Below are 14,438 nucleotides of genomic sequence, written 5' to 3'. Positions count from 1 at the left end.
CGGGGTCCTAAAAATGCGTCAAAACCGCCACCATCTTTGTACAGGAGTCTTGTACTTCAAATTCATGGATGCTGCCGGACTTCTGTGCTGCGTTTGGTTGTTCAAATTTCACAAGTGAGAATGTGTTTCATGATATTGAATGTTAGGAAATTATATTTCTGGTTACATTGGTTTGTTTCAGTCCTTGGTTAATGACTGCAGCTAATCCATGCTAGTTACCCATTAGTTTTTGACAGTTAGGAAAACAGACAATGTTTGTAGATTCCGAAGCTCTTAATAAGGACATTACAAATTGACCCATGCTTTCTTTGCTTAAAGGTGAAAAGGCCCAACTTTATGTATGTTTTGTAAGATTCCCTTATCTGTCAAACATATTTTATTAGATTGTCCTGGATTTAACACAAGCAGATCGCTCTTTTATCAAGTTACTTCACTTAAGGACATATTTAATGAGATTATGCCTGAAAGGGTTTTGAATTTTTTTTATCATATGTTAATTAAAAAAAAGTGTAATATGACATATTTGGTCTTCATATTTGGTGAACACATTGTTGCAGGGATACTAAACACTTATACAAACTCAGCTGACTGTCCCGGAAGGATGTCACCAGTTTGCTTTGCAGTGTAACACATAAGTTCAGCCTCAAAGTCAAACTTTGTTGTTTTTTTTTGTTTATGTGACTTTAGTACATACTTATTTAATGTGGCAAAAGTATTGCGGGAAAGGAATAAATAGAAGATTGAACAGTCTTTGGCACCTCCACTATCTAACTTTCACATTATGTTCCTCTCAAATGTGTGATTTGTTTCCACCTGCAAATTGCTTTGTGTTTCATATTTAATAAACCGATACAAATTAAATATTTAAATGAACATGTATAGTCACACCATTGTAGCAGTGTTGCATACAGTAGGCTATAAGGTAAGTAGTGATTGTTCATTTGAAGTTTACTCAAGTGGAAGAATGTAACTAATAAACTTAGACCTATTAGCACTATGCATTATATTGTGAAAAAGTAGATTATCTTAATATCAAAACCTTAAATTTTCTCTGGACTCAATAATAAATACATGTCTGACCTTTGGAACGAACCAAAAAAAAAACTAGAAAATCGCATTCATGACGATTTATGGTGATTTTATTTCTTTGCCTACATTGACGCTAATGCATTAAGAGCAGGGGGTCCCCTGTACCAAGATGGCGGCTCAGTTGACGCATTCATTCCAATGTACTGCCGTATAAAAGGCGACATCTAGTGTATATATCTATGGATATCTATGAGTTTTACTACCTGCGATTCAGGTGGGTTCAAAACAAAGGTAACACCGGAAGTGACATGATTCGAGAGGAAAAGAAGAAGATCTCACGCCTCAAAAAACCTGTGCGGAAAAAAAAATCGAATCGGAAACTATCCAAAACATTTCAATAAAATTTCGAAAGGGTAAATTAATTTTATTATTTATTAATTTATTAAAAGTTTGGAGCGTTCTTAACTATCTATTCACTTAGCAGGTTTCTTCATGCTGTCGCCTCCAAGCCGTTAGACATCAACTTAGGAATTGTTTTGCTCAGTGTTTATGATGTTAGTCTAGTTATCATTATTTAATTTAATATAAGAACCATATAGAAATTATTTTAAGGGGGGGGGGGCTTAGACAAACCCTTAGACAAACCCTTAGACAAACCTGGGTGCTTTAGAAGTGTCTATAAATGGGCACCTGGCTGTGAATAAACTAATCACCAATTTCAAGAAAACTAAAGCTCATGAGGAAATCTTACACACTTGTCAGTGTTGAAGTGATTCTGATGAACTCAGAATAAAGTTAATCTGTTTCTGGAACATTACAGCTATTTGGATTTCATGTGATTGCTGAAGCCGTAGTCCACAAAGGGAGAAAATGGTGAGCCACACAGGGACGTAAGAGAGAAAAGGACATCCTTCCGAAACGTATTAAGACAAAATGTAATCTGAGAGGACTTTGGCAACATTAAAAGAGCTGCAGAAACATCTGGGAAGTTTTGGTGATGGGGCATGTTTGATAGCTTAAAACCCTTTTTCATGAAAAGGAAAAAGATGAACCGCCAACTAAACATCTGTTACCTGTATCAGGGCACAAAGTGGGGTAGACTGAACTAGCCCAACTAAATCACCCCAAACAATGTATCAAAATGTTTTACAGTCTGATAAAACTAAGGTAGATGTTTCAGAATAAAAAAAAAAAGGGTTTGTGCAAAAAGCAAAGAGCACAGCTTCTTAGCAAAAGAACACCATACCCGTGGAGAAGCATGGTGGTGATAGCTTCATGTTAAAGGTCTGTTTTTCTTTTCAGAGGGATTTGTGAATGGCTTCAGATACCAGTCTGTTTTAGCACGACATTTACATTTAGATGTGGAAAGATTTCCCATAACGCTAAACACATAACGAGGTGGATAAAGGTTGAAGAGGGATGTGTGTAAGAGATCGCCACACAATCGCCAATATACATTGGTAGACTCTTGTACTAAGTCATAGATGTAAATCCAGGATTTTCTTTCTTTGGGCTCAATTTTATTTTAAATACAGCAGTGTTATATGGTGCACCTACCTACAGATGCTAACTGTTTTTTTCAGGTAAACTGGAATGATCATTTTCATGAAATCTTGGGTATCAGCATGTGTTTGGAGTGAATCCCTGCATGCATGCACAAAGACTTTCTCTTTATCCTTTTACAACAAGACATTAGCATTAAGCAGGAATGTAAACAGGCTCATATGTATCTCAGATAAACAGACAATGGATTCATCAGGAAATGTCTCCTATGTGCACTTATTTATTTGAGTTTTTATATTAAGCTAGTATAGGGACTGACAGTGCCTGTATACATTTTTGGTATATTTGGCAACCCTCTCTAATCATTAAATGCAAGCACTAATGGTAACAGGACATTTAAGAAAAACTCTTCAAAGATGTAAGCTATGTGTTATATATTTTATATATTGTGTACCTAGGCCATGTACTCATGTGTATTTTCTTCCTCAGTGACAGGATGACTTTGTGACTTTGTTTTCTGCTTGATAGACCTGACGAGTCAGTATGACCTGCAATGGCCTGGCACACTGCAAGGTGGCGCTAGCGTTCGCAGTCATTTTTGACCTGGTGGGAGTGTTGGTGCTGCTGGCAGGAGTCTTTGTTCCTCTGGAGGTGAAAGGCAGAGACTTCGGTGACCTGTTAGTGTACACAGGAGTTCTTCTGGTACTGATGTCTCTAGGCGGCTGGGTGATGTGGTACAGCGGCAACATCGAAGGCCTGACTGCGAGCAAGGAGATGGGCCACATTGGCAATGCAGTGGACCGCATCGCTCGCACGCTCAGCCGCAAAATGCGCACCCACCGCACCCACCGCACCCACCAGGGGCCCTGAAGCAGAGCGGTAGAAATTCTCAGCACCTAATTTAGCTTCATAGTGGTAGTGTACTTTTTTAAGAGCTTTATCTTTAGCAGAAAAAATGTTTGTGTCTTCTCTGTCTTTTACTCCCTCACTTCATCACTTGCAGGTTTCATGTTGATTCGTAAAGCTGAGATTATGCGACTCGGCACAACCAAGCAGTTCGTGAACTGTACATCATTCAGCTGTTTATTTCGAGCTACTTTACATGCTGCATATGATTGAGTAAAAAAAGTGCCGTCTGCCCTCTTCCACATCCACAAACCCACTGGCCAATATCGCTGTGATCGCCCCTCTCTCAATACACGGCCAATTTTTACCTGGGATTCAGCCCTACTGCTTCTTTAATTTGTCTGATCTCTGGTCAGGACTGTAGTTAGGATATATAAACATGGCTTAAATAAAGCTGTACTTCTTTTCATTTACAGTTTTGGTGTGTTTTATTTATTTGTTTTTTTTAAACATACGTATGAGTTTGTTGTTAAACGAGTGTTGATCCCTTGTCTGTCAACAAATGCTAGGTTAAGATCTAGCATTTCTTCCTGATAAACTAAATGGATTTTACTTGTTGAAAAGGAATTTATTTGTCCTCTTTTTAGTGTGTACGAATAGAGGGATTTTGAGTTTGTAGAACTCAAGACCCCACACACATATGAGAAGAACACAAACAGAGAGAGCAAAGTCTCCTGTTGGACAGTAACCTGAGCTCATGATTGCCCCAGGAGATGTGAGGTGGCACTTCACCACTGTGCCATCCTGTTCTTATACACTACAATACAATAAACCCTACATAGGGCAATTTTATGGAGACATTCCTAAGGTCAATCCAAGGTTGTGTGTCTAAATGAAGCCTTTATTTCCAGGTGAGTGTTCCAGATCATGACCAGATAAAGAATTTCTGTCATTTCTGATTAAATTAAATGGACTCATGGTCTAATCAGCTTACAGCTTTCCATGAAAAAAAAAACAAAAAAAAAAAACAGGCTCTTCGTAAATTAATTGTTTATAAGCAGAAACATATACAAGCTCTGTGTGGACTATATGCAAAGAAATGGATAATTTATAAAAAAATTAAATAAAATAATAAATGCTTTTGGGCTGTTTACAGGTTTCCTTGGACTCTCGTGAAAATTCATGAAAGTCATATTTCACCCATGTATGTGCTTATGGAAAGTATCAGCTATATTCATATACAATGGTCAGTAAATGATTGTTTATTGCAAATAGATGTCATATTTCTACACCATCTTCATTTAATTCAATGTGAGTGTTCCAGCATTTAATACGAGTCTGGATTCCTCTAGAATAGAATTCCTTGATTCCTTGGTTTGCTTATTTATGTTGGAATTCTTTCCTTATATTTTAAGCATCCATATTTACACACAGAATTCTCAAATTCTGCATATGGAAATGTTTAGATTTTTATTTATTTTATCATATTTTAGAATAACATAGAAGCCTTTATAACTATGCAGTGATAAAAAAAACATGGAAATTTGACTGGGGAACAGATTTATTTTTTTTTACCACCATGCCTTTCATGGCTTTTTGACAGACATTTTCATTTGCGTCCTTCCTCCCACGTAATCTCAGCATATTTCATCTTCCTCATCGCCGCCGTCTTTCTCCAAAACATCCGTAATCTTGTCCAATTCTCTCTCGCAGTCTTCGCAGCCCTGCGGCCCACACCTTCCCAGCATCAGCAGTCCCTCAGCGTTCATTCCTTCCATCATCAACCTAGGAAGACCCTCCTTTCTAGATGGCCATGTGGTGTCAATCAGCTTCCTTTGTTGGCAGTGATGAAGAGGAAGGTTGATAGAGTAGATGCTGCGGCTAGCCCCAGCCATGATTATATCGTCATAAGGCGGGGCATGGCTGGTAGCGTCTTCCAGGTAAATACGAGCACGGTGCTTCAATTCAATCACAGTCTTGGTGTAGGAGTTTAGGGTGAAGACAGCCGCAGCCATGCAACAGCTGAAAGAAATCCAAGCCAGTCTGTAAGGAAAAGTAGCTGTGTGTTAATTTTACACCGAACAGAACAGAGAATATTAGTTAGTTAGATTTAAAAAAATGTTTAAAACAGATAAACATTTAAGACTTACGCAAACGACCAGCCGTAGTCCCAGGTCTGAGGTCTCCAGTCTTTAGGACCGATGCTCACAGTCAGCTGAAATACTGTAGTGTACATCATATGTGCTACCATCCCCATCATTCCTGAAACAGACACAATGTTAACTAAATTTACAATAGAAAATTAAAGGAAATAATTAAATATTGCCCAGTATTATACACTACATGGCTAAAAGTATGCAGGTGTGGCCAGTGGTGACCCCTGTATAAACTCTGGCCACCCCTGTGGGCTACCCCAGGATGAATTTGAATTTGAATGCATAATGAAAATTTACAATAGTTCATGAAGTGAAAAATTCTGTACTGAATCACAAGCTCCCTCTCTGACATGCAGAAGTGCGCGCGCACACACACACACACACACACACACACACACACACACACACACACACACACACACACACACACACACACACACACATTTCCACACATGCTGTTGGTCTTTCTTTCTTTCTTTCTCTCTCTCTCTATCTCTCTCTCTCTCTCTCTCTCTCTCTCTCTCTCTCTCTCTCTCTCTCTCTCTCTCTCTCTCTCTCACACACACACACACACACACACACACACACACAAAACTAAACAAGTATAACACACACTACACTGATTTTTTTTTTTTTGGTGCCACCCCAAGATTTGCTGTGGCCTCCTCTGGCCACCCCTATTAAAAGTTTCTGGGGGCGCCACTGAAAGTATGAAGCCATCTGATATTCACACTTTAATTTTCTTCATCCCTAAAGCATTGCCAGACATTTTGAAGCATGGAATTGTTTGGAGTTCCTTTGTATGCTCTAGATTTCCATATGATTTCCCTAAACTAAAAAACTGTTCCCAAACAGTGTTCCATCATGACAACGTCCCATGAAGCTCCATGAAGACATGGTGTGTGAAGGTTGGAGTGAACTCGAGTGTCCTGCACTGAGCCCTGACTCTGACCCAACACCACTGAACACCTTTGTGATGAACTGGAACACAGACTGAACCCCAGACCTCCTCACTCTTACATCATCAGTGTCTGATCTCACTGATGCTCTTGTAGCTGAATGAACACAAATCCACACAGACACACAGCAACATCTAGTGGAAAGTCTTCACATGAGAGTGGAGGTTATTAAGAGGGAATAAAATTTCATAAAAATGTTCAACAAGCACATATGGGTGTGGTGGTCCGATGTTCACAAATATTTGGCTCTATAATGTAAATGATCTTTGTTACTACCATCGAGGTATCATACTGAAGACCTCACCTGAGAGAACGGTGCAAATGGCAGCAAAGGCATTGATCTTGAGTGCATACATCTCCTTATTCAAGCAAAGAAACAGCAACTCCATCCACATCATAAGAAATCCCATGGCCAGCAGAGTGATATACATGAACTCAGAAAACAAGGAGAGCCAAAGAACCCCTGAAGATATGAAAAAACCCAAAGAACAAAATCACATGTAAGATTAACACCATTATCCATCTTCTTCTTGTCCTGTACATGTGTGTACAAGAATTTAATGTGCAAACTGACCTAAAGTTGCATACATGCTCGGAGTCCTGATCCCACCTATCATTTCTTTATATTTTTTCATTTCTTTAGTGATTATACTCAATACTTCTTTAGCCATTTGTGTGTCTTATTTCCAAACTGTTGTTGAACTGGCTAATATTTAGTTGCACTGAGGCTTTCCTTTGGCTCTGAATTTGTCAAACAGCCCGTCACCTAGTTATCTGTAGATACCTGTGAATATAATAGTGTGGCTGAGTGGTTGTGGGATGGATTTCTGTGTGTGAACACAAGCATATAGGAATACCAACCCATGGGGGTTTGCTCCCTGGGTGCACACACTTTTCATTTTCTTCTTGTGCTTCATGGATTTCCTCTAGGTATGCTGGTTTCCTTTACCATCCCAAACAGACATAGGCTTATTGGCATTTCAATATTGTCTGTAGTTTGTGAATGGGTGTGTTTGTGTGATTGTTTCCTAAGATGTTTTGCAACCTGTCCAGAGTGTCCCTCTGTATTGTGTCCTGAGTCCAGTGGGATAGACTGGGATAAGTGCTACATAAAATGGATGGATGGATGGATGGATGGGTGTAGTGGTATACCACCAAAGACCCCATGCTGTCTAACAGACTCTGTTAACATGCATGGAAGGTCCAGTGGTGGTGCTCTCTCCATTTCCCCTGTGTTAGATGAGTATGGGTCTACTTTCTGTGCTTCAGTTTGGTCCTGCAGCCCAAGGTGCGCACTCCATCATCTGGGTCCAGTGCACTGACCAGTTCTTGAAGTCTTCCTTCACTATGTAAACACTGCAGCAAGTATGAATGGCATCTCATAAACTAACCACACATTTCTAAAGGAATAAGACACTTTCATCTCCACAAACCCTGGTGTGGGATCTCACCCTTGTACACATGTAAGACCTCCTATTATATGGCCTTGCAGGATTATAAAGTAAATTAGTATATTAGTATAAAAGGTCAGAACAGACTGACCTTTTACTAGGCACCACTTAAGCAAAAAAGAGTAGTAGAACTGCATCATTTGGAGTCGGAAGTCTACTAACTAGCTTAACCCTAGGGTTTAATTAACTAATCAGTTGAGTGTTCTTGTTATGGACAGTATACAGTACTATGGTGCATTCTGGTACAGGTATCAGTTAGCTACATGCTAAGGCTACATTTTTTCTCAATTACAACCTCCGTTTATACAAATTACATGGAGCTGCACGTACACATTGGATTCACCGCATTTGGGTGCCAATGTAGGTTCACAAAGCCATGAGCATTAACAGTAAAGCAACATCCGCCATTTTCGATGTTGTGTTTGCTGCGCTAACGTTGCTGGGAAAGTATACTTCTCTGACACGTATACAGTGACGTCAGACTCGGCTCTGTGATGGCTCTCTAACTGATGGAAAGGCAAACAGGTTCTTAGAAAGTTCGCCAGTGGAACCAACTTGGAACCAGCACCAGCACTAGCTCTGAACCAGCAACGGGTTCTTTTTGGTGGAAAAGGGGTAAGAGATTTGTTCATTAGACCAACTGTTCCTCTGTCCCTTTTGGATCACCTGGCCTCTAATGTGACATGCATGACTATGAAGTAAGAAGAGAAGGTTCCAAGAGAACTTTGATTGTATGGCTGTATGAGCATTTATCCCAAACATTACACCAAATCCTCTTTTTGGTAAAGGTGTTGGTATCCATGTGCATGCCCTCAACAAGGTAACCAAGGAATATTCACCACACTCGTTTACCTTGTGCTTCTTCAGGAGTCAGCTCAATGAAACTTCGACATTTCTCTCCTGAAACAGAAACAAAATTATGTCCAGGATTCATTTTGAATCCATTTAAATATTTATTAATAGATCATTTTGTTCAATATCATTTAAAAACATCATAAAATTGCCTAAAAATTCTGGAGCATTGTACCATACATGTGGCTCTGCAGTTTAGCAAAAGAAGAGAGGAAGTACATATGAGCCGAAGTGTCGTCATGTGGGACCATTTGTGACATTCATTCTGATCTTCTTGGAGGAGAAACAGAATCAAAAACACTGACTCTCTTACCTTCACCGCTATGGTGTTTCTCACAAGAGAGCCAGAATCCGGTGTGAAAGTATCTAAGCATGTATTTGTCCTCTCCTGTTTCCCAGATATAGTGCACTGCATTGGCCAGCTTCTTTGCCTTCATTGACACTTGCTCCTCTTTCTGCTTCAGAGAAACTGTTGCATTGGTCTCAGGAGTTTTGGGGTCTGGAGTTGGGCTCTCTGTGTTAGAGTGGAGTTAAACGGGACAACACGTGAAACAAAGTGAAAAGGGTTAGCTTTCATCTGGTACAATTTGGACATTTTCTACTGTACATACTGTAGTTTTATAGTACATAGTGATACACACTAAACTGTTACAAAGCATAAAAATTGGGGCATGTGGTAGCAAAGTGGTTAAGGTGTTGGGCTACCAATTGGAAGGTTGTGAGTTTTGATCCCAGGTCTACCAAGCTGCCATTGTTGGGCCCCTGACAAGGCCATTAACCCTCAATTGCTCAGCTGTATAAAAAAAATTAGATAATTTAAGTCGCTCTGGATAAGGGCGTCTGCTAAATGCTGTAAATGTAAATGTAAATAAAAAAATCTGATCAAAAGTGAAAAGAACCACCAGACTAAACTCTCGGGCCTCCTGGTTCACTTCCAGTTTCACGTCCGAGTTCAGGTATAAAAATAAACCGCACTCACACCACCGACAGACGTGAAGTGTTGCTGGTTTACGATAATGCTGAGCACCATATTACTGTGTTTGTCTCATGTGTATGACCGTTTTTGTTGTTTGGGTTTTGGATTTGTATTTTTGCTACTTTGAATTTTTTGCTTGTTTTACTGGTTATGATTCTGCCTGCTGTTTTGGATTGTTTGCTCTGGTTACTTTTGATAAACTCCTTGTATGGATCCTACACCTCCCATCCCTGGTGGTTCCAGATACTTTTGTCAGCGATGTGTTTATTGAAGCAGTTCCTTCTATTTCATTATAAGTTTGTTTGAAATCTGTTCTTTTCTTAGTACAGGGAAATTCTAGCCATCCGCTTTCCTGGAGTCTATTCCAGGAGACTCAGGGCACAATGCTGGGGACAACTAGTCACATTTCACACACTATAGATAATTTTGTTATCTTTGTCTTTAGACCAAGTAGAAAACCAGAGAACTCAGAGGAAACTCCAGAAGCATGGAGAGAACATGCAAACTCCAGACACACACAGGGCAGAAGGAGGAATTGAACCTGAAACCCTGGCAATACATGTGAGGAAAAAGTGTGAAGTGCTAAATCAAATTATTATCCAGGTGAATTCCTGTTGGATTCCTGTTCTGTAACATATTTGTTGGCTAGAACTTCAATTATAAATCAAATCCTAGACCCCAAAGAGAGTTTTAAACCTCATCCAGGTCAAACTGCACTTCCGGGTTCTTAGAACATTTAAACAGTGTGTACGCTAGTAGGTAATGTGAAGTATTCCCAGTTTACCTGCATACTGAGCCCTTGCATTTTGTTTTCCATTGTTTTCCACGTGTATGACCCTCGTCAGTTTTATTGTTTGTGTTTTTCGTGCTACTGCGTATGAGGTTTCTTTGCCAGTTGCTGAACAAACACTATATTTACCGACCTTGATTCTTGGATTCTGTGTTGGTCTGTTTCCTGCTCCTCATAATAGATATTAGATTCTCAACATTCTACCTCTGGAGCTTTGTTACACTTAATTATTAATCATTTAACGATGCGTTCGTGTTAGAGTTAGAGTTAGAGTTAGTGAAGTTAAGAGTTAGTGCTCCTTGCTATTCAGGAAAATTTGATAACAACCTTCTGAGCCTACCAGTAGCCACAACATGCCCCCCTGGACCATATCTATCATCCAGGGGGATCCTTAGAAACATTGCCAAGCTGAGAAACATCCTGGCTGTATCTGATGCTGAGAAGCTAGTTCATGCATTCATGACCTCTAGACTAGACCATTGTAATGCATTACTAGGTGGTTGTCCTGCATCTTTAATAAATAGGTTACAGTTAGTACAAAATGCAGCTGCCAGAGTTCTCACCAGGACAAGAAAGTATGACCATATAACCCCAATTTTATCATCTCTACACTGGCTACCTGTTAAGTTTAGAATTGATTACAAACTGCTGCTACTTACGTACAAAGCTCTTAATGGTTTAGCTCCCATGTATCTAACTAGTCTTCTAACACGTTACGATCCTTCACGCTCTCTGAGATCACAAAACTCAGGACTTCTGGTAGTTCCCAGAATATCTAAGTCTACTAAAGTTGGTAGAGCGTTTTCTTATTTAGCTCCCAAACTTTGGAATAGTCTTTTTGATAGTGTTCGGGACTCAGACACACTTTCCCCATTTAAATGTAGATTAAAAACTCATCGCTTTAGTCAGGCATACACATAATACATCCCATAATACTGTGCACTATGATATCAGACTTGCACATTTTTTATGAACAGCAGATATGTTAATCCCTCTCCACTGCTTCTCTCTTTCTACCCATCCTGAGGCATCCAGACATTGTACCAGCTACGATCGTCTTCCATGCGATGAAGATTTTGGACCTCCACTAAGATGAGGCCGACTCTGTGAGAATCCTGAAGCATCTAGAGATCTACCAGGTCCAGTCAGATTTTGTGATACTAAAGAGGAGATCTGAACTCCTTACACCAATACAACATCTGTTTGACTGTACATATATAATCACACCCTCCAGTGTCACCCATATGAGGATGAGGTTCCCCTTTGAGTCTGGTTCCTCTCAAGGTTTCTTCCTTTACCATCTAAGGGAGTTTTTCCTTGCCACTGCTGCCTGAGTCACCTCAGACTTGCTCACTTGGGATAAATACATACACATTGTGAACTAAATATATCTAATATTAATCTTGATTTTTTTTATTATATTAATTCTTTATATTATTCTTTATGTTTACCTTCTGTTCTATGTTTATGTTCTGGAAAGCTGCTTTGAGACAATGTCTATTGTAAAAAGCGCTATTCAAATAAACTTGAATTGAATTGAATTGATCTGATGAACCACTAACATCCATTCAATCGAGTGATAACATTCGATGCGGGTGAATAAATCCCCATAAATATCATTTCAATCTGTTTTCCTCAACATTGACTGATCCCATATTTTTTTTATCCTTTACATCATTTAGAAATCAAATATTATTTAATTAAATAATTTTTTTTCCCAATGATTATTAATCAAACAAAATGTTTGTGTCGTATCTGTGATTTGTTTTTGTATTTGTTTGCTCTAAAGTAGAAAAGCTGGGTGATTTCATAATGTATTTCTAAACTTGCCTTTATATCTAGCGAAATAGGTCTGAAAAAGGCTTCTTGAATGCTTCTTACCAGTTGTATAGGGCTGGCTGTTGTTCTGACCACAGTTCTTCATCTTCACAGGAGACAGACAGAGCGGTTTTACCACTTTGTGTGTCCCCTCACACCAGTAGGAGGTGCAGAAAGCCAGCACAGAGAGAGTCAGGGCCAGAGAGGTTAGACAGAGAGACAGCAGAGAGCGGCTGCGTCTGGACACCAGCTTCAGCATGACGATCCAAGATCCGAGCAAGAGCAAGAAAATTCAAATGAGGTGAAGCCTGGAAAGAAGGTTATAGAGAGAAAGTGTCATGGATGAGATGATGAGTGATGTCGAGCATTTGAGGAGGGCAGGAGTGCTGTGTTTGGAACAGATGTAAAGATAGAAGAATAATCTCAGCTTCAAGGATCAGCAAATCTGTAGAAGAGATAGAGAGGATTTTAAGAGTGACAGAGCAGAGAGACCCACTAAGAGGACAAAGAGGCTTAAGTGTGTCTTAGGTGGACGCTGGAATACATCAGCATGGCATAAGTGCTGATTTAAAATGTTATTTCTACTCTAAATGATCTATAACCTTCTGAAAAAAATTGTACACACACACACACACACACACACACACACACACACACACACACACACACACACACACACACACGCACGCGCGCGCACACACACACACACACACACACACACTAATGGTGTGATGTAGATAATGTGTTGAGACAAAAAGTTTTCTTTTTTCTTTTTTTGTTTTTTCTTTTCTTTTTCTTTCTTGTTTTTACATTAGTAAACATTACAGTTTTTTCCCGATTGGTTACACACATTTTCCAATAACTGGTGTAGCAGCTCCAGAAGTAAGTTGTATCTTTTAGGTTATTTTGTTTTTATTTTTGCTTTTCTTATCTCATTGTCTCAGTATCTCATTGTCTGTTTAGTATTTTACTTTTTCTATCCCTACTGTATTACAATTAAACAGAACTGTTTATTTAAACTAAAAATGAAACAACAAAAAAAAAATAATTAAATGAAAACAAAATAATAATTTAATTTCAACTTCATTTCCCCTAATTCTATTGGAACTATAGAATTGTTAATTGATAAGAATTGATAAGTCTGTGTCTATCTATCTATCTATCTATCTATCTATCTATCTATCTATCTATCTATCTATCTATCTATCTATCTATCTATCTATCTATCTATCTATCTATCTATCTATAGAAACTACTGGATATCAAAACCTCTCAAAACTACAGCTGACTGGAAAACGAGGGAACTGGGCTCCTATTTACCCCAATGAGTTATATAAAAATCACAATAAAAAGATTATTATTATTATTATTATTATTATTATTATTATTATTATTATTATTATTATTATTGTGTCTATTTAAACTACCATAAAGGATCTACAGTAACTTACCTCACTGACAGACTCGACCCAGCTTCTTCTCCTCCCATCATCGTCTCACCTTTCATGCTTTCTGTCACCCTGCCACTGTGTTTTCTTTCTTCCTTCTTTCCTTTTTTTTTCCTTTTTTTTCTTTTTTCATATCTCAAACCACCCAGATTCCTTTAATCCATCCTTTAATGCCATCTGTTCCTTCTGCTCTCGTCTGCTGCATCTTCTGTCTCGCTCAAATCCTCGGCCTTTCCCTTTAACCACGTCTCTGTCTCTGGTGCGATGCTTTTGAAAGTTTTTTTATTTCAGTCACAGATGTGTCATGTCACAAGTATCTATGCAACAGGACTCTCAGGACTTTAAAAAAAATATTTCTACCTCCAACCAGCAACAGCTCAAGCGATTTAGATCTTATTTACAAACTAGGATTTAAGTAGATTAAGTATAGAAATTTTCCACTTCCATAGATGTCAGAGGGTGATGACGCTGGTAAGAATATGTGTTTAAGGTGTCGCTATAATGGATGACCTTTGATATGGCACATAGCCTTAAAATTAGGATTACATGTCCTGAGATTTAAATATGGCCACGTGGACACCAGGACATTGTCATAATGGAACAGGGTTTG

At 38.9% G+C, this 14,438-nt stretch overlaps 2 protein-coding genes across 4 annotated transcripts; one reads left to right on the top strand and one right to left on the bottom strand.

Annotated features, from left to right (window-relative positions):
* Positions 1-1,283: 1,283 nt before the first annotated feature.
* On the top strand, positions 1,284-3,847 carry tmem238a (transmembrane protein 238a). 2 transcript variants are annotated; one of them, XM_027143788.2, is made up of 2 exons: positions 1,284-1,442; positions 3,061-3,847. In XM_027143788.2, exon 2 carries the CDS (start codon positions 3,076-3,078, stop codon positions 3,400-3,402), a length of 327 nt encoding a protein of 108 aa, XP_026999589.1. In that variant the 5' UTR covers positions 1,284-1,442; positions 3,061-3,075; the 3' UTR covers positions 3,403-3,847. The 2 variants fall into 2 exon arrangements, with proteins under 2 accessions (XP_026999589.1, XP_026999590.1); XM_027143789.2 differs by lacking the exon at positions 1,284-1,442 and adding an exon at positions 1,879-1,902.
* A 1,040-nt stretch (positions 3,848-4,887) lies between these two features.
* On the bottom strand, positions 4,888-14,072 carry si:ch211-232m10.6 (uncharacterized protein LOC572203 homolog). Of its 2 annotated transcripts, none has more exons than XM_027143830.2 (7): positions 13,832-14,072; positions 12,444-12,825; positions 9,110-9,310; positions 8,797-8,844; positions 6,798-6,956; positions 5,529-5,640; positions 4,888-5,421 (listed from the first exon to the last, which is right to left on the bottom strand). In XM_027143830.2, exons 2-7 carry the CDS (start codon positions 12,637-12,639, stop codon positions 5,016-5,018), a joined length of 1,122 nt encoding a protein of 373 aa, XP_026999631.2. In that variant the 5' UTR covers positions 12,640-12,825; positions 13,832-14,072; the 3' UTR covers positions 4,888-5,015. The 2 variants fall into 2 exon arrangements, with proteins under 2 accessions (XP_026999631.2, XP_047671696.1); XM_047815740.1 differs by having other exon boundaries at positions 12,444-12,688.
* Positions 14,073-14,438: the final 366 nt, after the last annotated feature.

This window comes from Tachysurus fulvidraco, chromosome 7 (assembly GCF_022655615.1).
Source record: "Tachysurus fulvidraco isolate hzauxx_2018 chromosome 7, HZAU_PFXX_2.0, whole genome shotgun sequence".
In the NCBI taxonomy this organism is placed as follows: domain Eukaryota; kingdom Metazoa; phylum Chordata; class Actinopteri; order Siluriformes; family Bagridae; genus Tachysurus; species Tachysurus fulvidraco.
This window is presented reverse-complemented; position numbering and strand designations above follow the sequence as displayed.

What these genes read in the sequence shown, in the direction of transcription:
- tmem238a (XM_027143788.2), top strand. Translation starts at nt 3,076, where the DNA reads ATGACCTGCAATGGCCTGGCACACTGCAAGGTGGCGCTAGCGTTCGCA.
- si:ch211-232m10.6 (XM_027143830.2), bottom strand. Translation starts at nt 12,639, where the DNA reads ATGCTGAAGCTGGTGTCCAGACGCAGCCGCTCTCTGCTGTCTCTCTGT. An exon ending in GAAACACCATAGCGGTGAAG is followed by an intron (nt 8,845 to 9,109) that starts GTAAGAGAGTCA and finishes TTTCTGTTTCAG; the next exon opens with GAGAGAAATGTCGAAGTTTC. An exon ending in GACTCCTGAAGAAGCACAAG is followed by an intron (nt 6,957 to 8,796) that starts GTAAACGAGTGT and finishes TCATATCTTCAG; the next exon opens with GGGTTCTTTGGCTCTCCTTG.